The sequence below is a fragment of the Struthio camelus genome, chromosome 11, assembly GCF_040807025.1.
Source record: "Struthio camelus isolate bStrCam1 chromosome 11, bStrCam1.hap1, whole genome shotgun sequence".
NCBI classification, from domain to species: domain Eukaryota; kingdom Metazoa; phylum Chordata; class Aves; order Struthioniformes; family Struthionidae; genus Struthio; species Struthio camelus.
Window position 1 is genome coordinate 24,833,000 of NC_090952.1, and position 25,207 is coordinate 24,858,206.

The window sequence follows — 25,207 nt, forward strand, 5'->3', positions numbered from 1 at the left end:
GGCAAAAATGCAAGCCAAGTATAACTGTACCACCAGCACCCTTTTTAAAAGTCACTTCAGCAGACTGCCTGTGCAATTGCTCGAACACACCCTGACTCAAGGCAGTCGCACAGCTCAGTGGACCTTGTGCAAAAAACATCAAGATCAACCAAAGTTGGGCTAAAAGCAAATGAGCTTCGACCTAAGAGCAATCGCTGGGTCAAGGCAAATAAGGAGGGAAACTTGTATTTAAATGTTTTTATTTCAACTAATGCTTTGCCACCATATTACATCACTTTGAATAGCTCAGAATAGCAATATGATCTCAAAATATAGCAAATAGCTTGCCAAAGCAAGATAATATTAACTCCTATGGATACAGCTTCTTCCTTCTTTGGCGACAACACTCCTTTTATCTGCAAAAATAGTTTTATGTTCCAGCACATTTACCGTTCAGTTTATTGAACCCTGCTGTTTATAACATTTGCCTCTTCCCTGCACAAAACCTCCCCACAACGGATTATGGTTTTATATCCAACAGCATTTTAAATAAAAAAGTTATAGTTTTCATGCAGATTTTTGTAAAAATTATTTTCTAGGTGCACACAACTGAAACAAGATGCATACAAAAATGCATTCATCTCCATTCTCAGATGCAACTGTGCCATCAGCAACATGGTATCTGAGTTACTAGAAGAGGCCCAAGGATGGTGGCATTCTCGTATGTAGTCTAACTTAAAAATTTATATAAGCAGTTAAGAAAAAAAGACTGCCATGCTTTATTCGCAAAGTAATCAAAACAGTCAGGTTTATAAAAAAGCACCATGTACAGAGAATACCACAGGAAGACCCATCTTCAAAATTATAAACATTTCTCATTTAACATTGTGAGCTGGCCTGCAGGTCCCAACTTGCACTGTAGCTTTGTTTGCAAAGTTAATGAACCTAGACTATGCTTGGACCGTATAATACAAATTAAACTGGACTGCAGGCAGAAATAAGGTTTATTTCCATTACAACTCACACTAACCACCAGGGGAAAAAAAAAAAAACACGCACCAAGCATCTGAGAAATAATGAGGTGAAAACAGCTCCAGAGCAGTTTTGCAAGATGCTGGTCTGCTATGAATGCATTTCTGTAAGCTCTTGATAAGTTAGACTTTCCTTCGGGAAAAGAGCAAGTCTGTTGGTTAAAACTCCTCTCCCTGAGAATTTGATAAGAGTTTGTCTTGCAAAGCAAAACAAAGTCCTTTGAACTCAGCAGTTCCTAGGCCAACAGCATTTCAACATGGACACAGCTGATCTGCTACTCATGCACCCAGGGTGGCAGGTTGGGTTTTTGTTGTGTTTTGGTTTTTTACGTGTATCAACCCTTTTATACTCGCTTCATTCCTCTGCCCATCAAGCAGGCAAACACGGTCATGACCATCTTCGGTTTCACCTCCACGAGGTCTTCTGGAAGGGCATAAACTCTGGCACCAATTCTTCTTGCCATGGACACAGCATACCTGTTCGCCATGAAAAGATAAGTGTATTAGCACTTATGGACTGCTGCCTTTAAAAGACAAGTCAGCTCCTCCTCTGTTCCACAGAATTTCACCTCCCACTACACTTCATTAAGATTCAGCTTAGTCTCCAAGATGTGCACTAGTCCAATCACACACCAAATCTATTTGTTTTATAAAATGTATTTTAATCCTTTGCCATGTTCTTTTCCCCCCACGTACAGGGAAATGTCTTTGATACGTGCACAAATTCACCTTTGAATGTCAACTCCATTTTATTAACAGTTAAAAACTGTAATTAATGTTTGCTGGGGCAAATAGTTAGCACGTATAACCAAGGATTAATCAGCTAATATTTACATTTTCCTCCTGTGTTTGCTTTTTTAAGGAATAATCAAGCAGGACTACCATCTGCAAGAAAATACTGCTGTTATTCTGCTACTGCAGAGCAGCCACAGAAAACACATCTCAAAGGCCTGTTTTAATAGTCATACTTGAAACCTGAAAACCTGTGATGATTCAACAAGACAAGAGACGTACAAACTCATTCCAGGGTTCAATTCCAAAACCCCAAGCTACTGGCTGAGCACTTCATATGCCTGAACAAAAAGATGAGATGCAGAATACCATTACTAAGAACTGCTTGGGCTCTTCTGCATTTCTCTCAGCAGACTGAAGAGCCCAGCAAGCAACTCCGCCAGGGTTACTGACAAGGACAGGAATTAGATTTCAAGAAGTGCTGCCTGTCTGAAAGGCACTGGTTTAACAGAGATTGAAAGCCACAGTAATATAGTAAAAACACCTGCAGCTTAAGGTCAGGGCATAGAAGTTACACTCTTCTGATGCAATGCAGCTTTCAAGCTAGCAAACTTACTTAGCATTATTCTGTTTGTCATCTTCTGATAGATGACCAGTCTTTACAAGGTCATAGTTGATACAACCAGGCTGTATAGCATCAATCAAATCCACAACTGCCAAGCTTGTGCTGATAGTCTTATCCTAGAAAAAAAAAAGAAGAGGAGACAAGTAAAAATACATGTCTAATCCTTAGCACACTTTTCACCTTAATTCAACTGCTCTGGAATGTGCAACGAAGACTTTAAGCAAGCTGTTTTGCAGCAGTGCTATCAGGGATTATTCCCAGCTGGACCACAGGCAAACTGAACTGCTGCTTCTCCTTCAGCAACGCTACAAGATCGTTACTCCAGCTTGCTGTTGGGAGTGTGAAAACGCAAAGCAATGACTGATTGGCAGGTCTGTCCTGCCAACCAGACCTCAAGGGACTTCAAACCCACCAAGGCTCACCAGCTCCAGCCCCTGCACCTGCAGATTCCACAGGATGATCACCCACCCTCTGCTTCCCCCCATCAGCTGGGCCACCCCACCGCTACTCCACTGCACGGGCAGTCCGAAAAGTCTGTTCTCTGGTAGCTTGAAGACACTTCGTTGCCAGCATAGGCTGAATCCTGTCCTGCTTATACCCGCTTCTCATGTGCCGCTGCCATCCTCCAGCTGCAGAGGACATACATACAGCACATGCGTCCCTTTTCTTTCGGATGCAAGAGGGGAACCTGCACCTTGAAGTTCTGGATGGAAGTGGACTTGCCAGCTTCTTTCAGGGTCCTGTTTACCCAGCTGACTATAATGTCATCGTTCGCTTTCTGACCATCACCGAGGTCCTCAAGGACATTCAGCGTGTACCTGAGAACCAGAAGAGAGAAACAGGACTAGGCAGGGCTTAAAAAAGTCCCAGCTAGCACGCAGCCAGGGTGTGAGATGGGCTCACGGCAGCATAGAAAGCCTTCAGCCTCTGCTCTGCATATTTTTACTGCTTTAGCAAAGAGGAAGACTTAGCTATCTTCCCTGAAGTAAACTTTTTGTTAAAGTATTTAGTCTTACTAGCCTTTCAGGTCTTTTAATCTGAGCTAAAAAGTTGCCTGGGCTCAGGTCACTTGCTAAAGTGTTGGACTGCTGACACATTTTGCTTCAGAGAGGTTACACATACCTAGAAGGTACGGATGAATTCAAGAGTTAGAATTCTGACTTCTAATACCAAACTACCATATGTATGTATGTATGCATGCATATACATACATGTGGGTATATAAAATACATATACATGTACACATGTATGTGTGTGCATATGCATCTTAAGAGAGCTTTTCAGAACAAGATAAGAATAAGGGGTATCAATTTTACGATCTGTCATTAAGTTTCTCCTCTGCTCCCCCATTCCAATGAGACAGGTACTATAAAGCTGCCCTGAAATGCTTCTCTTCACAATTTCCTATTAAAAATTAACATACAGAAGTTCGGTAATTTTTCTGTTTCGGGTATCAGCACCTGGATCGGCCTCTGGCAGGCTGGAGAGGCAGGATGTTCACAGTGCCACGAAAGGGCTCTCTATCGGTCACTGGTCCACCTCCCACATGCAACAGGACCAGCTCCACTGCGATTTTGTCTGGCCAAGTCTTGAAAATCTCCACAGATGGAAGTTTTACCACCTCTGGGTGCCCTGCTCCAGTGCAGCAGGGGCCTCCTGGCAAAAATAATCTTCCTAAATCTTGTACTCTCTTCACAAGCGTTGTGTGTCTGAGACAGGCCTTACCTTCTCATCAACTGCCAGACTAAGGCTAGTGTCAATGTTGGGTTTCCGTCATTCAGATCCTGTCCTCCAATGCCAACCAGGGAGAATTTAGCTGGATGTTTTCCCAGATCTACAGCATAGTTGCAGTTTTCTAGCTGCACAGGAAAGGAGTTCAAACAAACAAAAAAATCACTCAGATACCCTCAACCAGAAGCTTCAAATTGAAATTTCCAGATACCATGCATTTACTCGGATTCCTAGCGTCCATGGCTTCTTCTAAAATCTTTTGAAATGCTTACCTTTTTCATATTTGCACCAAGCTTAGGATATGGAGGCTTGTTAACCTTATTCCAGTCAACAGGAACTTTGATCTTTTCATATAATTGTAGTATTACAAGTGCATCTTGCAGATCACTGAAAAGGAAAACATCAGTTAATCCTGATGTTGCAAAACATAAGCCCACTTTGACTTTGTCACATTATGAAAAATCACTACTCTTTATAGTCTGTTGCAACTTGAACAACCTTAAAAAAAAACATTTTTCAAAGCGTTTTATAAATTCTGGAGCAGAAGCGCTCCATGTTTAACATAGCTGGCTGCTAAGTTACAGCCGATTTTAGCACAGCAGTCAGCAACAGATCCAGAGAACAATGCTGCCACCTAAAATCCAAAGGTGCCCAACTCTCTCCATTGACTACAGGGGCCCAGAGTACTTTGCCTCCTAAATAGGAGGCCTCAAGTTGAGGCCTAAAATTAGGCAACATGCAGTCTAGGTCCAGTTGCTCTAACACAGTCACTCCAGCATATCCTTCAGCTCAGATAATTCCTTTAAGCCTGGTCTGCCTGTCCTGGCTCAGAAACCTCTAAGCTAAGGGCTGCAAGGAAGGTGCAGTAAGCCTGGCCCTCTCCCTGCAAACACCCTTTCTCAAGCTCTTCCCTTGGCTGCTGCAGGAGATGGGGACACTGGCACGGAAACATCTTCAGCTGAATGCTGTTGGGTCTCTCCAGAGAGAGGCACTTACCCATAGAGGTGATTTACGTGAGGGTTCACACCAAGGGAGTTCATCCAGTTGCGGAAGGTTCGTTCTTCCCGCGTCTCTCCTAGGGAGAGGAAAATAGGTACGTGAAACTTCCCAAGAGCTCAGAGGGCTTTCTGCCTTGCAAGACAGGGAGGTCCGAGTGGCACCACTTAGTGTTTATGATTTCAAAGGGAAAAGAGACTATTACTGCTACGATACTCCACCAGAGGAACCAGGTTGCCCTGACATCTTGTTTCGGATGTTACATTAGTTTCCCTAGGTCTCAAAAGGGCTTGACTTTTGCACTTTCTGCAAGAAAAGGTAGCAGTAAGGCGTTTCACCCAGGAGCGAGTTAACTGCTGTCCAAGCCCTAACCTCAGGGCTGCCGACAGCTTGCAGAAGCGCTCCCAAGCGCATCTCGCTGCACGGCTGAGGGGCTCCTACCTGCAAGGCAAGGAACTGCAAAACCAACTGCCCAGCCCTGGCACGGACCCTAACGAGCCACTGGAAATCCTCCTGCAAGTTCAGAGCCCACGACAGGGTCAGGGCAGCTGAACAGGCCCTCGGGTACGCTACTCGTCTGCGCAGAACAAGTAAATAACCGCTTCAGCCCCAAAGCCGCGAGTAACAGGAGTCACTCCCGTGACGCTCTGCCGGGAGCAGCCTCTTGCAATACACGCGTTTGCTAATCTTGTGACTGACACGGCCATCACCTTCCAGTAGAGTCCAGTCAATATCCTGGTTTTCAGGCTTGGTAAGTGCCGGGTACTTGTTGAACAGGTTCGCGACGAAGGCCAGGTTCAGTTTGGGATTGCCGCTGACCACGTCGGCGGGCGTGACGAACTGCCGGCAGCCCAGCCGGTCGGCCTGCTGAAGCATGTACTCCGCTCTCCGCAAGTCGTCCTTCTCCTGCGGGGGACACAAGGGACAGGAGCCGTCAGGGCAGAGAGCAGCAAGGAAGCTCCTGGCCTGGAGCAACGCCGCCGCTCCACCAGCCTTCGTTAGGCACCCGCTGCTAATCAAAGGAATGGAGGAACCACACGCGTTAATCCACGCTACTGTGGACATGCTTCTCCTGTTTTGACACTCCTTTCTTTCCCGCGTTTTTCCCAGCACGGTGCTTTCAAACTTTACAAGATGGTGGTTCACGGGCAGAGCCCTACATGCTCCCAAATGGAGCAAAACACAAAAGATTTCCCAGTCGTGCATGCTGTTAATCAGCTAGTAATGACCAGGCCTGCCACAAACACTCGTTCAGCACATAGCCAAGGTGGGCACATGCCCACCGGACACTCTAGCACGGGCTTCCTGAAATCAAGATGCCAGGTTATCTAGATGTCATGGGGTCACACACAGCTTGCAGTCATGCAGCAGGGCGATAAGACAGCCCGAATACTCACGTTGAAACCCGACATATTAATGTCAATCTGAGGCTCTCCTTCTTTCTGCCCTTTTGGTGCAATTTGATTGAGAAGGTGGAAATAAGCTCTAGAGTCCTAGAGGGGAGGGGAAAAAAAAGCAAAACACACCACACCTCAGGTCTGGCACACAGCATCGAATACCTGGTAGCAACATATTTCAATCTCATCTTAAGCAAGTCACTGCATATAATTGGCTTATGTACCTTTACTGAATTACCAAAATCGGTAAGCTTGACAGACAATGAAAAGAAAAGAGCACGATGGCAGAAATCCAGGCAGCAGAAAAGGAAACAGAAAGGGAAGAGGTTAGAAAAATTTAAGTCGAATAATTGTAGGGGTTTTTTTTTGTTTGTTTGTTTTTTCCGGTCAGCTATAAACCCTTTCGCTTCCCAGCACTGCAAAGGACCCCAGAGCATCCTGACAGCCTACGGGCTGCGCGGGGCAAGCCAGCAGCTATCAGCTGCACTGCAAGTAGTTTGTGAAGTTGGAAGCAAGTTGTGCGTCTGTGCACACGGCAGGCAACTCTGGGCTTCCCATGCATCTCAAATATCAAATTTCTTCTCCAACGGTCCTTTACCCTGAACGAAGCCTACAACCCGCTTCAGTCTCGTTTCTTGCGCTCCAGATCGCTGGCCATGTGAGCACACTGTGAATAACCCACTCATCTCTGCTCATAAGGTCACCGCTGCTCTTTCTAGGTGAGCTGCAGCACACTGCTTTTTACAGGCCCTTGGGGGGGAAGGGGGGGCAAAAGCACTTCCAGCAGAAAGATGTCTTAAGAACATATACCAAAAGGTAGCAAACTACTATTACTGATACAAAATTATAGCGTGTGCAAGCTTCGCAGCGGGACCCCACTGAGACTGGAGAAACCTTTCGGAAAAGCTCAGCGCTAGACTCAGTCTCATGCCAAGACAGAGAGAAGAGTAGCGTAGGACCCTAAACATACCATACTAAGACCCCTGTTAAACCTGCTGAGATCGTCATAACAAGGTTAAGAAAGGTCCCACCTATGGTTTAAAGGCTCATTTACAGCAGCAAACGCAGTCCCAGCCTGCTCCCAACCTTTTCCCACGCACACACAGGCCGGGAGAGCATGCACTACCTTGATATCCGAACTTAAGTTATTGATTTTGTGCCAGCCTGCGTTTTCCAAGTGGAAGTTTGCCCATCTTAGGAGCAGCTCTTCTGGGGACAGTTTCATAAGGTCCTCCAGATTTTCACCATCACGAAGTAAGGCAGCCAGCGCTAGAAGAAAAACCACTCGTGAGCACAAGGAAGGAGTTTTCAAAAGACACAAACCTCCACGTTGGGACTAGAGCGGCAATAACATCTGAGTGAGCAAAGGGGGACAGGACCAACCATATTCTCCTCCAGTTTGATTAAGCCAAAATAATTTGAGGTTTTCTGGAGTCTTCTGGGTGGGTTGTTATACACACACACACAGCAGAGCATGAATGGCACACACATACACAATACCCACCAAACAAAGAAACTCTGCTTAGGAAAAAAGGAAAAATAAAAAGATATTTTCCTTGATCTCATACAAGAGCATTCTCAGTGAACTCTACATACTGCCCTTTAAGTCAATGATAAAAAGCTAAACGTAAGAAGAGCTTCCAAGAGATTTCATACGTACTGTTGAAAAAGCCAAAGCTAGAAGCCAAGATAAGCATCCTCTCAGCTATCGGGCGCTACCCTTGCCATAGATTTTCAAGGTCTAAGCCAGTGTTAACTGGTCAGTACAGGGAAGTTAAAATAAAAGACTCTGAAGATCCTTCATCCAGCTGCCCACTCTTGTTAGCCCACTAAGGAATACCAGAGCTCTTTGAATGGTTTGAAAAACTTCACATTTGGAAGTTGTTGTCCAGGGTCAAGCGAGTACGGCAGAAGAGGGAAAGGAGAGCTCAGCCGCTCCAGCAACAGTTGCAAGGAGGATTTTAGGAGGATCAAATCAGTGCAACTCCATTCCCAAAGAGATGAAGCCCTCCTCCTCCTCCGAGAGTGACGTACGCTTCCCCGTGATCCCAAACTGGTGCAAGCACCTTTTGAAATCTCACCTACGACTCAACATTACCAGCTGAACTGAGCCCAAGCCCTTGAGGCAACCAAATGATGGTCCCTACCCCAGGACTAGACAGAACATGGCCTGTGCAGGCTCAGGGAGGGGGAGAAGAAAGGGGCTGATGAAATCAAGGCAAGGCACCCTTGTCAAGCCACGTTAAGCCAAAGAAATTCTGATGAGAGTAAACTTGAAAAAGCTATAACATACACTTTGACCAGGTCTAAAAAACGTGCACTACTGCAACTTCATTGGCTAAATACAACTACTCCCAACATCGTTACACATCTAGAGCTGAAGGACACTTAGGAGCACCTCTTCCCAGCCAGAGGCATTACAAGAAGACGTGCTCATTTGTGCCGCAAAGCTCCATCTGAGATGCGCCTCAACTTATCGATTTGTTTTCGGCTAGTTCTTCAGCGCAGATACTCGCTACCTGGATGACACAGCCCACCCATCCAAACCAGCTTCACGGTTACACACGGGCTGAAGACCACTGAGCTCAGCCTGGCGCACGCCCTCCACGAGCCAGACAGTCAGGTATCGCCCTTCCGGGCAGAGGGGAGCGGAGAGGCGGGCGGGCGGCCAGGGCGAGCAGAGCACAAGCGATCCAGCCTGGCCACGCGGCACGGACGCAGTACCACATCGACACCCTCGGCGGGGCGGGAGCAAGGTCACACGCGTGCTCGACTAGGATAAAAATCTTCATTTACCTTCATTTCTGCTGAGCTCGATGTCAGCAAACAAGCCGATCTTAATGATCTGCCAGAGCAGCCCTAGCACCAGGTGGGGTTTCCCTTCCCGCAAGTCCTCGGCTCCGATGTTGACGACATGGCAGCCGATGGCAGAGGCAGAATTCAGCGCCAGGTTCAGGTTCTCCTGCGGGCAAGACGGCCGAGTGAGGGGCAGCTCGGCCTTTCATCCAGCGCCGGCGCGGGGCTTTCCCCCCTCGTCCTCGCTCGAGGGGCGGCAGCGCCGCGGGGACGGCCCCGGCTCGTTCCCCGCTGGGGTTTTAATGGCGCTGGCGGTGCAGCGGGCTGAATCGATAAGAGCTGGACGAGGCACCGGGGTTTAATTTCAGCCTCCGGTATTTAGTTTCAGCCTCTGAGTCACATCTAGTGGCATCGACAAGACTAGAGAAGCGTTAAGTTATAGGCACGGGCACGCGCGGGCGCCTGGGCAAAGGCAGCCTCTAGTACTAGGAAACCATTCATAGGTAGCGCGTGCCAACGACCGCGTTGCTTTTTACGAAAAGACAACGCCGTATACGATCGGCGCAGCAATATTGGACGTGAGCAGCATTTCAGCCATTTTACGCATTTCGTCAACGCCAAATCGCCGTTCCTGTCCTTCGTACCCGTAGCACTAGGACTGCCAACTACGCACAGTACAAACTGAACATAAGCTATAAAACTCGCGTCTTTCTAGTGTCCTGCAATAATTCCTTAAGCCACCATGCCAATCTTTCTATTATTCTGTCTTAATGTGAATTTCAGTAAAGATACAAAAATGCATTGTACCTGAATTATGAACGGCGTGAGTTTCTTCTTGTTAATGGCTCTTTCGTCAATCGTGTCCGGAACAGAAAGATTGATCATTTTGCTGGCAAGAGAAAAAATAACAATATTTAAACAGCATTTAGTATCTCATATCAACAAAAGTTGTTCCACTGCCACAGTACTCATGACAGTATATTTTCTTTTACCGGTTTGTTTTCTGTGGGCGGTTTTAAATCAAGGTTGTGTAAATCAGAAGTTAATATTTATGTTATCAAGAATGTATTTGTAATTAATAGCTAAACCTGAAACCTTAAACATGTCACTGGCTACCAGCGATCTCCGCGGCCAGAGCAAGAAGAGCGTGTGAATTATTCACTGTGCCGTCACCGAGCTAGCAAAGACTCGCTGCTCCGTTAACGTCCGCTTGCAGATTCTGATGAGACAACGCGCTTCCTCCTATTGTAAAGGTGTGCTAGTGCCAGTAGGGGAAAAAATGCACTACTAAAGGAAAAAAATGTAAATGCAAACACTAATGGCTAAGTGGGGAAACATGTGAGCACTAGAACATAAATTTTCAGTCAACAGAAAACACTGCAAGTTTTTCCCTTTATGCTCCACTTCCTATTCAGTTTAGTCTTCATCTGAGGAACTGAATTACTTGAAGTCGTGGAAATTAAGAAAAAAATCCACAAGTTTTAAAAAAAATAATAATATTTAGCCCACTAGCAATCCCTTGCCTACTGATATGGCATTACTGAAATTCCAAGCCAATCCAGTTTTCCCTATATCCATTCAGTTACATTAAAAGAAAACAAAACATCCTTAAGCAGAAAGCTAGTTGTTAAGCAGCCCTGGATTCCTCCCATTTTTCAGCGTGCAACGTCACTAGCCTAGCACAGCTACCATTAAATACAACGAGAGGATCCCCAGAGATCCCATTTCTGGGTTAATTCATAAAGTTACCAACCCCTCCAGAGGTTGCTGTCATAAGCCTTTGCGATTCAAGCAAATGGAAGATTTAAGACAGCTTCCTTCTCCCCCACAGCAAACTCTGTCTCAAACTGAAGCAAAAGCCTTAGACAAAAATACTAGCTTGTGATGTTGGCATCAAAGCAGAAGCACCATGCAACGACATCAAAAGCCCGGGCTATTAAGCTCCCCTTTATACATGCAAAAACACTCTGTGCACAAAGACTGGGACATAAAAGCAGCCTAGAATAGAAAAAAATACCCCTAAATAAGATTTTTTTTTTTTAATTAAATTCAGGACTTACCACAGCACAATCCCATCTCCCACAGCTTTGAACAGGTCATCTGTATTGGGGTTCATTGGAATAACGTGCCTACAGTCGGGATCGTTCTCCAGGGCTTTGTTTATCCAGTTTACAAAGGCATATTTTTCTTCCTCTAGGATAACCAATTGTAAATTTACTACATGCTCCCTCATAACATAGCAAAGACGTCTGCCCCCCCCCAAATCACTATACAATAAGCCCAGAGGAAAAAAAAAAAAAACAAAAATCACACTACCACACTTCTTTTATTATTCATACAAAGGTCATCAGCAAAGTTAACACAACAAGTAAGCATACATTTACCACCTTGCATTACCCTATATTTAAATCTGCTCTCACCTCGATCTGTGACCATTTGGGTGTGGGAGACCCAAAGCCCAGCACACGGCAGGTAGCAGAAACTTGCTATTTTTGGCGTATGGCCTCTGCTCCCCCAAGAAAACAGCTGAGCGTCAGAGCAATACCTGAATACGAGTGCTGCGTTCCTTCGCTGGAGAGCTCCGACGTGCCACCAATTGCACAGATTCCTTCCTTTCGGTTAATTGCTTTTCTGAAAGTTTTAGCGATATCACTGCTTTTCACCTCTTGGAAAATCTAGAATTCAAAGTGCTTGTGTTAGACCCAAAAAGTTACCTTGGTAAGAACAGAAGGAACACAAAATGAAGCTTTCTATTTCTTCTTAGCTTCCAAGCAAACTCTGCAGTATGATCAGCGAAAGTGAGTAGCCTAGCAAAGTTGTAGTGGTTTTAAATGTAACAGGGGTGGGGGGCAGAGAGCTGTCCCACTCTCTCTCTAGCAAGTCAAATATTGCAAGCGCCTCCTGAAACAAAAGCGTTAGGCACAAAATCACTTGCACACATTTATCTTTTCAAGTACCACTAGAAAACCGTGAAGACTTTGCAGTATGACAGCAGGTACTGACAGCAGGTACGCATGCAGCAGCTTCCAGAGGAACAAGGTTCATAAAGCTGTTGTGCAACTTTAACGTTTCTGTGAAAGCCAGACGCTCACGCGAACGTGACTTTAGTTCATACAGACGACTTTGTCCACGACCACTGGAGACAAAACCTGATTCTCTTTAGGCATGTAACGACCTCATCTCCTAATCTGTAGCAGCAAATGGTTCAGGTAAAGCTGCTTCCACAAGAGCACGCTGGGCCTGACTAAGTGCCCTCATGTTTTAGGGCGGAAGAGATGCTTTAGCACAGAAAGATCATGCCGTGCTGTCTGCGCAGGTGCTATGTTACTGCTCATGGCCTCAGTGCTCTACAGAACTGAGTGACTGTTAGGAAAAAACATATTAAATGAAGTTTGAAAGACCACTAACTCCTTCAACCAGCCCAACTAGTTTCAACCACCCTAGGGACACCAAAAAAACAAACAAAAACGAAAAACACTTCATTTTTTTCCACCTGTTTCTACTAGGTTCCTGCAGTGCTTGGCTCTTCCACCTGGTACTGCAGCACCCTCCTCCAACCTCAGCCCCCCCACCCAACCCTGCTGCACTCCCGCAAGCTCCTCAGCTGCCGTACACCAGCCGCAGCCCAAGGAACATGTGCAGGTGCGCTCTCTAAATGCTATCTAGAAAGACATAATCAAATAGCACTGCAAGACAGCACGGTGAAGTGCTTCTGCTAAAGCGAGGAGACTTCTCCATCTGGCTGCAAGAAGCTTTACCCATCAGGGCCAACACACTGGCTAGCACACTTCATCTTTCCCAGCCCATTAAACACAGGAACCCTGGCAGGGCCAGGTTTTCTGTTGGTCTCACTCACTCTCTTTTTTTTTTTTTTTTTTTTGATTTGGAAGTAGATGCATTTATTTTAACTTTTGCTGGACTGCCATACTGGTACCGCGTAACGTCTTTGAAAATATGCGCTTTAAAGCTGAGGCAACGCTAACTCAGTTGACCAACCTCAACTCAGCCCATGTCATCCTTCATGCTGTAAAACCCAGCAAAAATATTCAGAGTTTCTGTTTGTAAAATCCTACAACTAACCATGGCTTCTACTGTATAATTTAGTTGCCTGTAGGACATTTCAGGCTTACTTGACCATCACTACCGTAAAATCTGACGGGCGGGATTTCTGCTTCCTCCCTAGTGCAAGTTAGAGGTATGACCAGTTCAAACCAACAGCTGAAACATGCACCCAGCATGCAAGTGTTCACAAACTGCAAACAAACTCAGACTTACTAGTTGACTCCGAACTCAAAAGTTCAGAGGGTCTGAAAACAATTAAGGAACAGAAAAAGCTAAATTAAGAAATATCAAGAGAAGTAGTTGACATGAAAACAGTTCTATAAATGCACTGCACAGTTTTATGCTATTATTCTTCCAACATTCATAGTATAAAAAGGATGAAGGGACTCCTTTGGAAATGGTAAGCTTTTATTAAAAAACAAAACAAAACCAAACCTGACTTATTTCTAAAGGAAAACGTCAAAGGTTAGATCCATCTTCCAGCTTCTTCCACCTCCTCACTACTGTTCTTCCTTTTATAGGCAACAAACAGATTTGAATTTTCCTGAATAAGCATCTAGGAATAATCTCCCAAGTGTACCTTGAAAAGACCTCTCAAATCTTTAATAAATACTTGTAGCCCCATGAAATTGAGAAAGGAAGTTATCATCATACTGCTCTCACTGGGAGAATAAGCATTCATTCAAGTGCCTGGAAAAATCAAGTAGCTTGCAGTCAATAGCGTAAGTCTGGAGAACTGAAAGTCTTTTTTCCAGTGCTCCCCCAACATGGAAACGGACTTTCAGCCTCCAACAAACTTTTCACATAGGAAAAGCACGTGGAAGGAAATTTGGAGTCTTTTGGTTAAAAAAAAAAAAAAAAAAAAAAAAAAACCAACAACAAAAAACAAAAAACACCCACCACCACCACCACCTCTGCCCAGATCTAAGGGCCAGCAATGACAAGGCAAAAGGTTGGTCATATGCAGAAGTTTGACAAAGAGCTGATTTTTACATGGCAAATCCTCAAAGGCAATCAGTTGTATAAAAGATAGTTAGGATGAGGGTAAGGGGCCGAGGAGCCAGGTTCAGTCCCTCTTCTTAGCTGTGCCTAAAATGGACCCCTGGGCTGTCTACCTGCCAGCCAGGAGGTACAGCACCACCAGATCTCTGGCAATTCAGAAACACCACTTACATAGACAAACTCTTCAAAGCTAATCTTCCCATCTTTATTCTTGTCGCTGTCGATCATGAGCTTCTGGATGATCTCTCTCACTTTGTACCCAGGGAGAGGCAGGTTGGCTTCCTTGAAGAGCTCGTGCAACTCGTAGTCGCAGATGAACCCATTGCTGTTGAGGTCTAAGGAGGAAAAGGAAGAGAAGAAGGGCCTTTAGCCACGTGCCCATCAACCAGCAGAACGAACCCTCGACAGAGAGGCAGAAACTCAGACCCCGGGCTCCAATGGGCTTTACGAAGTAACATGCACTGCCCATCTTGGAGCCACATCAGACAGACCATTGCTCCTCACTGCAAGCGAGATCTGGGCAGAACAGGCATGCGTTCGAGGACCTACAGCAGGACACTCACATTGGAGACAACTCCACCAAAGCACACTGCGCAATAGACATCACGCAGAATAAACTAAGGATCAAATGCCAAGGGCATGAACTAAATATGCTTCCTTGGAGAGGAAGCAGCAAAAGCCATGAGATTTCCCTGGCTTGCTGCAACTGCAGCTTTGAAGCAGAGCCGAGTAGGATGGCTCTCAGTGCATGCCATCAAGCCTGGTGCAAAAAACTTTGCAAGGAACAGCATCTGCAATTTCGTAAGTTATCGTCACTACTTGATAACTCTTTATGCATTTCTACATCTTTATACATGATTTATTTTATACATCTAACTGCACCACAGCTGGGTTTGCACGTTAAAAATAGGAGGTAACGAAAGAGTGCTTTTTGCATTCTGAACTGAGCACACTTAGTCAGCACTGCATTTACATTTTTTAAATCATGTTGATCATGATGTTATCCATTTACTACTGACACAACTGCTGCCAGATAATTTTAATACTGCCTCAAAATGCTCCGCAAGGACGTTTGCCTTGAGAGTCAGCCACCGAGACCCAGCAGCACTGCGCGCTTAGCGAGACATTATCGCCTACAGGCACCTTCTGCTCTAGCGGCACAGACAGCCCAGGGGATTTAATTAGGTGCCCAAGCAGCCATCCCCTGCCTGCCCTGGATGAGGAGAGATGCCCAGCCAGGATTACAGCTGCTGATGGGAATTCAGCTCGATGGGAGACGCCAAGTCTCCACCTCCTCTGTCTACAACAGTCATTTGACCACAGGCTGGGCAAGATCGATGCAGCGTCTGCACTGAAGACATCAGCCAAGTCCTTTAAGGCTCCTAAAGGAAAGCAGTCTCCACATTTAAGCGGCCGTGCTACCTTCACCCTGTCCCCGAGATCTCACCCGGGCAGCAGCTGCAGAACCAGCCCGGTCCACCAGCACAGCTCAGTGGCAAAACCAGCCCGCACAGCCCAGCTGCAACGCAAATGGCTCTGCTCAGCTGCACCCAGCGATCGTCCTGCCCGTGCCCTACAGGACGAAGACTTGTTTCCCCTATTTTTATATAAACATATATATATACACGTATATACAGCGCAGCAGCTTCTCCCTAAGGTTATAAAACCAAGTTCTGCTCAGGCATCATTCCCCAAACGCCATCACAGACTGTGGCAGGCTGCAGCCAGGGAGGAAGGCCACCAGCCCAGCAGACGGCCAGGTCTGGTCTGGTTTAGAGGGGAACCTGCACGGCAGCCGCCTGGGTCAGTCCTTTGAGCATAAGGAGACACTTTGAGGAATAAAAGAGAACAATCAGCATAGCTCAGAAGCTGGGTTCATCCACAAGTGCGGGAAGTCAACTTCTTTTTAATGAGGTGTCAGGCAGGGGTTCTTAAGCTTTATTTCACAACAATGTTCTGGCAAACAGCTTGTTCTCGCTACCACTCCAACCCGCTTTATTTTCCAGATCCGCATGGGACTTTAAAATTGTTTTCATAAGTTAGCGAGAAAGTGAAATGAAAATGGTTAGTGGCCAGCATCCAAGGCAACGCAGAACAAACCTGCACTCCCTCCTGCACCCTTGTCTCAGGTCTCATACTAGAGAAGAGCATCAAGTCCAGGGGATTATTAAATACATTACATTTCTTTAGGAAACGTCAGTGTTTACAGTAATGCTGGTGAAAAAGTGGTTTGGGCCAACAATTAATGATAGCAACAGGCTGCTGTCTGGCCTTCAGGTTTAGAATTTTATTCCAAAAAAATATAAGCTTACAAAGCAAGCTTTATTAAACAGCCCAGTCTGAGATGTCATCAGTAAACTATTTCCCCTGTAGATAAATCACGGCTTCTTCCGTTACAGTTTGCTTAGCACAAAAATCTAACTCCATAATATGCATCTTTTCCCTGCCTCACAGCCAGAGGGGGGGGAATAGGAAAAAGGAAAAAAAAAAAATGCCAAAGAGAAGGGATTTGCTCATCTACAAGGCCTACGGACTTGAAATACAACTTTAGTTTTCCCTTCAGTATGCCCAGAACCAACACCCATCACTTTAGGCTCTGCTTGGCTGACCCAACCACAATCTCTTGCCATGCTGCCAAATATAGCAGGTAAATCCAGAAATGCCTGCTCACCACTTGATCCACTCAATCCACCACTCCAAAAAAAAAAAAATTAAGTTCAACATCGACCCAAATGTTAGTAGGCATTCCTGCAAAGGAGGCAGAAGGACATGCTAAGACTTCAAAACACGTATTGTATCCAACCCCTGAGCAATGCTAATCTCTGCCTAAAGGCAAACCGGGCTTGTGGGTCAGAGATCAGGATTTCGCTGCAGCCTGGGCAGATATCCACCCATTCTGAGGGCTCATCCCACCCCACAACGTAGCATCTTCCCAGTCCTCAGGGCAGGGAAAAGCTTTCCCACTGCTCACGGGAGGGGAGGGGGGAAAAAAAAAAAAAAAAAAACCCAGCAGCTCTGCAGCATCAAGAGCCTTGCCTTGACCCTGGCTGCCCACAGCACCTTTCTTGGGCTCAGACAGTCAGCCCATAATCAAGTTTGAAGGACACACACTGCTGAGATTTGCAACTAAACTCACCCCAAACCTTTGGATCTTGGGACCTAAGTCTAACTAACTTTCAGCAAAGCTTTATGCCAATAGCAAGATAGGAAGCAGTGCTACGAAGCGGTGTGTGATAAGCAGCGAAAGGGCTGCCAGAGCAAATTATTTAAACATCTTATCCTAGCTCTACTTGTATATGGCTGCCAAATCTTAACTGCAGCCCAAACTCCCAGCTGTAAGGCTCACTCTTCTGCAGCATCCTGAGAAAACACTACCACAGATTTATTTCACAGCTTAAAGGATAGCCACGCGACGGCCACTTTGGGAGCGGGATTTACGAGCCAGGCAGGTCTGCTGGCTTGGCTGCAAGACCCCACACCACGTTCCCGGTTTTGCAGTAAAGACAGATGCCCTCATTTTAAGTTTTAACTGCACGGGAACAGAGAGGCAGATTTAAGCCTTCGAGCCTGATGGACAGGTTGCCCCATGTTTTTGGCTCAGTAGCAGACACAGTCTAGTAACCTTAACCAGTGACCGATTGTGTGGTGGTCCAAAAGCCTGCATGCGATAGCCCTGTGAGAGTGAGATAGGCCTAGGCCTAACCCCTACCCCATAGGGCAGCTGTTTTCCTGGTGGCTGTCTCCGTTTCCACCAGCATCGCAGCCAAATATCCAAGGTAGCAGCACGGGGAGGAAACAAAAGTTGTCACCTTTGCAACATCTGCAAGTTTCGTAATTGATTTCAGCATCACTGTGGGTCCACCATACGGTAACCTTGATGGATGTCCTGCATCAAGGCCAGACTTCTAGCCGGAAGACAGTCCAAAAATCCCTCTCAATAACTAATCCTGAGGTGGTACGCAACAGCTGAAGAGCCTGTCAAACAGAGGCTATCCCAAAAGAAAGCCTTAGGCATAAAACCCAGAATTACTAATGGAAGAAAGCAAAATTGTTTTAACAGACAGACAAGCTACAGCCTGGACTTATTATAATTTGCCCAATGGAAAGGAAACTACAGCACATCTGAAGTTTCCTATTTCTCCTGAAAAATGCATGCATGCCAGCACACTAAACCTGCAAAAAGGTCACTGCAGTGATATATGGCACCATCTTCTGCCCATATGCAGGTGGCGCAGCAAAGCCACAATAAACAAAACCCGAAAGCTGCTTCAGCTCTGGCTCAGCTTCCTCCAGACTAGTACTTAAAATAGCTTAAATAACAGGATGTAAGAAGGGAAAGTAACCCACACATTTCCTTTTAAGGATATATGCTCTCAGCAGGACACACTCTAGCAGGATCACAGATCCCTATTTGCCGTAAGCTAACGTTTTAGAGCATTGTTTTGCCACCTTGCAGCAGCGAACAAAGTGTTCAACTAGGCTATGATTTTAGGTACTTAGTGTTTTCAGAGATGTTTATCTCTGCTATTACAATCAGAGAGAAGGAAAACAAATAAGCAGAGCGAATTTGCAGATTTTGTTCTGCCCTACTTCCTCTATAAAGTGCCACTATTTGTCCAAGTACACACAGATATACAGCGCACACACACCAGCTCTGCAGAGCAAATTTGGAGATCAGCTGAGATTTGGAGCAACCTAATCTTCCCCAGCTAACATGTGGGTCATTGAAAGTCTGGACAGTTATTATTCCCCACTTAATAATAACTTTTTTCAGATGTTAGCATACTTTTTTCCTACTGCCGTTTACCACATGGATCACTTACAAGAACAATACCAGTTTGAAAGCTACTGGGAGTTGATTGCCTGAGCTAGAGCTGACGTTAGTACTAACTTTAAACCATGGTTTTCCCACCCGTGAACAGCTTCTAATAAGCAACAGGTTATCTATGAGACTCTCTTGCCTTTTGCAGGCTGTCAGAAATGTCACACACCAGTTGCAGGGGACCTGCAAGAGGCACGGACAGCACAAGGTGACAAAGTACAAGATAACATACCTAACAGCCCTCGAGCGCAGGAGGGATGCCTCCATCTAGGTCCACCTGTCCAGCAGCATACGGAAGAGCTGGTCAAACATGCATTCACGAAGCCCCATCCGTGCAATGCTCACCCCAGCTGTTGGACCAAGGGCACTCCTATCCAGAGCGACAACTTGCTAGATGCACCACCAGCAGTTCCCAGGGAAGGCTAGACACCCAATTAGCAATCAGTTATATATCCCAGGGCAGACAGCTCTCCTTTAGGCAAGAGTAAAATGAACGAGAGAGCATTAAAGGCACTCTTGACAAGCATGGGTCCTCCCACAGCAGTCCTTGTGGGCTGCACCATGCCTAAAGCACACAAAACAGTTGAAGGCAGGCAAGAAGGACGGTAAGAAGGACTAGCAGATCCCACCACACTGTGGGGTATGCAGAAGGCTCATCACGTGTCTCAAGACAACCAAAGTTTTGACATTTCTTTTATATCTTCATTATCTGAACAGGGACTGCCTCCTGAAGAGCGCGAGCTGGTCTCCCAGGACGGTCACTATTTGACTTGGATTGCTCAGTCTGTTGCCAGTGCAAAGGCAGCTAGCCAACCTAATTGTAATATTTTCCCCAGGCACTAATGACAAAAAGCCACTACGTTCCAGGCAGGTTAATCATGTTAAAGTTATCCAAAGGCAGAACGGGCTGCCTACATCCTGGCCTTATCAGCGCTTGTATTCAGAACCGCACCAAGAAGCGGGAACTAAGATTTCCCTTGTCTCCCCCTCTGCTTCATCTGACTTCCACCTGCTGGGAAAGCCACGGGCAGAGCGAGGCAGAACAGGGAACTGCCTGCATAGCAATTTGCTTCAAGTACTGATGTGCAACACCGCTTCACGAGAATCGGTTACCTTTGAAATTCATTTTTCTCCCTGCAGATCATGAATTCACAGCAAGCTAGAGTTTAAGAGACACCCTACCCTAGAGGACAGTTCAGTTAATAAAGACGTAGCACAACTACCAACTCACATTTGCAGCATGCTTAAGCAGAAACCAAACCGCGTCCATGAAGCGGGGACTGCAGATATTAGCTCAGGTCTCACGATTTATGTCCCACTTGGAAATACTACTGGAGTCTGTGCAAAGAGCATCCCCACCAGCAGGAAACTGGGGTCAGCCTTCTGCAGTGGCCAAACGCCAGTTCTTAAGTGCTAGCAATAAGGGAAACTAACCCGCGCCGACTGCATCACTCATGCAACTTATATGTGGTTAGTGCCAGTCACTGGGTGCGGTTCCCCCGCTGCTGCGCTGACCTCAACCAGCACTGCTGCAATCACACCCTCCCGTCCCACCCCCTCTCTCGCATTTTTATGCTCCTCCGACAAGCCATATCAGGAAAGTAAATCAGCAGAAAACTATTTTCTCCCTGATGCCAGTTTTCTACCCGTTTAAGCTTCCTGAATCAGCCTGCCACGGGGCGGCTGCACACGCCAGCCCAGGGAGCAAGCAGGAAGGCACAGTCGGAGGCAACGGGGCACAGCCCGGGCTGCTGAGGGTGTGTAGCCCTCGGAGCCAGGCTGGCTGTTACGGAGGTGAGAACCAACCAGAGGGCAATGCACACGCAAGCAGCTGCAAAGCATTTCTGTTACCACCACAAGCGCTCCTTAACAGCCAGGTACGCACCCGCTAATTGGGCTTTGCCTGCAAGCTTGTCAAACTCGGCACCTCGAACGCACCTGCACAAACCAGAAACGTAGCACCTACGTTCGCCATCTGCCTATGTAAGCCAAACTGCCAAAACCAGCAGAGATGAAGCGGATGCACGCTCAGGGAAAGCTTCCAAGCAGGAATATTTATCCTGCAGGAGCCATCCTGTCCCAGGCCCTGCTGAGATGGCAGAGCCTCTGACAGGTGGTGAAAAAGCCACAGGCTCACACGGGAGAGGGCTCGTCGCCAGGCCGCCAGCGCCCTTGGGCTGCTGCCAGGCGGGAGAGCAATGAGCCTTTCCGTTTTGAAGCCATCATCGGACCCGAGAACCATGTGAGCCCTGCAGCACTCCCTGGGCTACAGCAAACCACCACCCGCGTGGACATTTCTTCCGCCCTCCCCACGAGGGACAAGCAAAGCCCGCTGCCGAGCGGCAAGGCACGGCCACCAGCCAGGGCTCGCTGGCAGCCCCACTGCCCACGTCCTTCTTTTCTTTTGGCTAAAAGGGACGAGCCAGAAGCACTGAGGCTGCTGAGGGGCTCCCGGGCAGGGAGAAGACGACAAGGTCGGCAGGAGACTGCCCATACCCTGCTGGCACCGCTGCCCACAGGGGTAGGACAAACCCACCTCAAACATAGCAACGCCAGAGCAAGGTTTCCTCCCCGCTGCTGGCCAGGACTACAGGCAACGAGCCAGGACTGGAGGCAACGAGCAACTTACCAACTTTGGCAAAGGCCTCCTTGAGCTCCTCCAGCTCATCCTTGGAGATTTGGGTGGTGTTGGCCATCTCATGAATTTAGGGAGTACCTAAAGAGGGAAAAGGACATTGTGTGAAACCCAGCTGCATTCGGATACGCTTTTTTTTTTTTTTTTTTAACACAGCAATATAGCAACAGCCAGCACCAAGGTCACTGTAGTTCTTGAAGTCACATTTATCTTTCCACTAGGGAAAGAGATGTGAAACTCAGAACATGGTTAAGGAGTGCGCTTCCCAAGTCAGAAATCCCATTAGCCTTGTTAATATTTAGCTCTGCATGTTTATTTTACAGGCCACGTTGTTCTGCATGCATTAAGTTACCTGTTCTGTAAGTCAAAAAAAACAAAAAAACAAAACACTCACATCTCTGGAGATTTTCCCCAGCTTTGAAAAAACCCAGAAATCTAAAGTATTAATGCAGTAGAGAGTGACAGCTCTGCCTGCTTGCCCGTCCCCCGAGAGGGCGCAGCTGCCCCAAACAACAGGTAAGGATTCTGAACGGTCACCAGAGGAGGCCTCTCCGCGTGAAGTGGTCTACATGATATTGTTTGCAGAAAAGGAAAAGCAGTTTGTTTTTCTACCAGAAAACTACTCGAATAAACAACCTATTTCCCAGAATTGGTCTCTCAGGAAGACGTGCAAACAGGCTGTTTACACTGTCCACCCTCCGAAGCCGGACATGGCAGGAGCACCGCAAGCGTGGAGTACCCGCTTAAACCAAGAGCGGGCAGAAACCCCACTTTGATCCTATCAGCATAGCTTCAGGGGCATTTAAGAGACAGAGGATGAGGCGCTCGCTTCAGGAGGTGCGCGCTTCATGCTGGTTCACTTCCCTGGATGGGTGCCACCCTGAGGCACCACCACCACAAGGATGGGCAAAGGCCCAGGGACCTGCCTACGTCCTCCTCCCCAGGAGGCTCACAAGAGCATCAGCAGCCTGCCAGCACTTTGGCCTGCATGAACTATAGAAATCAGCTGTTTGAGATGGCACGGATGGACAGGCACGGCACAGACAGGAGCTAGCAGCAGAGGAAGTCAACAAGAAGTTGCATCCCTGCAGAGAGTTGGAGGAGAGCAGAGCAGATCCCACCTCCTGAGCCTCTGCAACGCTGCCCGCAGACAGGATGAGATGCTGAGCTTTCAATAAGAGCCACCGACAGCAAGACCAACCAACCTCATCATCGGGCTTACATTGCAAGAATAGGGCAGGGGGAGGAATCTCAGCAAAGCTGCGATGGATTGACAGAGTAGAAAGATGCTAGAGTGAATTTCTATACTACGCCACAAATTACAAGTTTGGCTGGTGAATGCAAGGAAGCACTACTGCGCAGCACCCCTGCAAAACACACGAATGCTGCGTGCAATGCTGCCCGTCTCGCGGGATGTCCGTTCTGCCTGACCGGGACCGCTTCTGCTGCTGGATCAGCTGCTTCCCCCTCAGCACTCCCATGGCTGCCCACTCCCTCCGTGCCACCAAAACCTAGGTGCTTTTTTCAGGAAACAGAGGGTTTGCTCAGCTAGAAAGTCAGCTGTAAGCAAACCCGGTGCATGCTATGGGAGGCTGTTTTCACGACTGCCAGAAACACTTGGGTATCAAGAGCAGAGGCAATTTTGGTTGGCGATTGCCAGTGCGCCATCAGAAAAGCTGCGTGACCTGCCAGGCAGGAGAGCAGAGACACCTTCAGCAAGGATCAAAGCAGGGATGCTCAGAAGATCCCACACAGCACAAGCGGGACGCCTGTCACCAGGACACATCATCTGGCTCCAACGAGCAGAAAATGATTCTTCTATAAGCTACTACTAGGCAAGAAAATTCAGTCAACCTTTCTTCACAAATTCTTCTTTTTTCCTAACCCCCATTCCTACCATCTCACTTTCAAACCATGAGGACTTCCCTTAAAAAGGGATTTCCAAGAACGTAATTATCTAACTGCTTCACTGAGATTTAATTTTTTGGTATCTATCTCCAACATCTTTAACACCGTAACAAGCAGCCAATACCACTATAAGCCAAGAGCTTTTAAGAAAGCTGCCGTTCGACTTCATCAGGGCAACAGGACGCTCTGGACATGCCCCACAGCCGTTTGTGCGGGTCTGCACTTAACAACCGAATTCCAGCCCCTATGCTTTTCGGCTCAGTCGGTAAGTCTTTAAAATAGATTTACTTTCCATATAGTTTTCTTCCTTCTCCGTTTCGCTATTTAAGAAAGGCAAAGAGAATTTGAACAAAATAAATAAAATGAAATAAAAAGAGAAAGAGAGAGAGAGAGCAGACACCTGGAGTTGTTATAGCTGCTGGCAAGGGGAAAGCGTGTGTTATAAGACGACAGTCCACGAAAAGGTTATTGGGCCACAGAAGGTCACAAGCGGGCAGGGACTGCTGAGCTCCCAGGAGGATTTTGGGGTGCGTTTGCCATGGAGAGATGCTACACCTGCATCTGGCACATTTGGGGTGGGGGATGAACCTTCTGGGTTGTGGTTTTTTGTTTGTTTGTTTTAAATAGCTGACTCCCGGGCATTCAAAATTGTGTTTTTCATTCAGACAAAAATTTTTAAACAAGAGGTTCTGTCTTCTCAGACATAAAAAAAAAAAACAAAAAAAAACACCCTTCATCATACTGGAATAGCCATCGCGCATCATCCTCGCGGTGACCTCAGCGACTCCAAAGCACAACCCAGCTCCGTGTTTCCCCGCGGCGTCGGGAAGCCCCCGTTCCCAGGCACGCGCCGTACCTCCAGCATCACCCTTATTCCTACTTGGAGCAAAAGCTCTGGCCGGCTGTGCAACAACAGCCCAGGACAAACTCCGGCTTCGGGAGCCGTTTCAGGAAGGGAAAGCGAGGACAAGGCAGGCGAGCGATGCGAATCGGTGGTCCCGCACCCACGTTACCGCCTGGCCATGGAGAGGTCAAGGAAGCGGCTCCTGCTCCGGGTCCCAGGCTCGCTCCTCCCCTCGCCCCGAAGACGAGGAGCATCTCGCGGAGGCACCAACGCAGCTTCGCAGGACAGCGGCTGGCGGGCAGCATCTCGCCGCCCACGCTGCAAAGACTTTGCCTTTCGCTGCAGCTAAGAGCTGCTTTAAGCGCATCTCGGGTTTTCCGCTACCAGCTCCCTTCCCAGATCGGGGCTGGATCACGTGTCTGTGTCAACGGGTTTTATGGCCTCCAAAGACACCGCAAGCGCCAGATCGGGGTAGATTTGCTCTCCGGACAGAAGCGCAGTACCGGCGGGTCACATAAAGCTGGTCCCGGGTGGGTATTTTAACCACCGTAAACCAGCTGGGGACAAGCTGAAGCAGCGAGCACACGCAAACCCCCCTCGGCACCTGGTTTTCAGGGGCTTTATAAGCATCTAGCAATAAGTAAACT

The 25,207-nt window shown here is 47.2% G+C and overlaps 1 protein-coding gene across 11 annotated transcripts in view; it reads right to left on the reverse strand.

Moving 5' to 3' along the window:
* Window positions 1-222: 222 nt before the first annotated feature.
* PLS3 (plastin 3) overlaps window positions 223-25,207 on the reverse strand; it is a 52,712-nt gene continuing 27,727 nt past the window's right edge. For 7 of the 11 annotated variants that reach the window (XM_068957480.1, XM_068957481.1, XM_068957484.1 and 4 more), the window contains 15 exons: window positions 21,803-21,889; window positions 14,523-14,686; window positions 11,833-11,962; window positions 11,348-11,480; window positions 10,095-10,176; window positions 9,288-9,453; window positions 7,618-7,760; window positions 6,492-6,587; window positions 5,805-6,000; window positions 5,095-5,173; window positions 4,371-4,485; window positions 4,093-4,226; window positions 3,062-3,185; window positions 2,359-2,483; window positions 223-1,487 (listed from right to left, as the gene is read on the reverse strand). In XM_068957480.1, coding sequence (XP_068813581.1) covers window positions 1,355-1,487; window positions 2,359-2,483; window positions 3,062-3,185; window positions 4,093-4,226; window positions 4,371-4,485; window positions 5,095-5,173; window positions 5,805-6,000; window positions 6,492-6,587; window positions 7,618-7,760; window positions 9,288-9,453; window positions 10,095-10,176; window positions 11,348-11,480; window positions 11,833-11,962; window positions 14,523-14,686; window positions 21,803-21,869 — 1,887 coding nt within the window. In that variant the 5' untranslated portion in view covers window positions 21,870-21,889 and the 3' untranslated portion in view covers window positions 223-1,354. Of the gene's footprint in view, window positions 1,488-2,358; window positions 2,484-3,061; window positions 3,186-4,092; window positions 4,227-4,370; window positions 4,486-5,094; window positions 5,174-5,804; window positions 6,001-6,491; window positions 6,588-6,715; window positions 6,743-7,617; window positions 7,761-9,287; window positions 9,454-10,094; window positions 10,177-11,347; window positions 11,481-11,832; window positions 11,963-14,522; window positions 14,687-21,802; window positions 21,890-25,207 lie in introns of all 11 variants that reach the window. The other 4 variants (XM_068957475.1, XM_068957477.1, XM_068957479.1 and 1 more) reach the window with 1 other exon arrangement.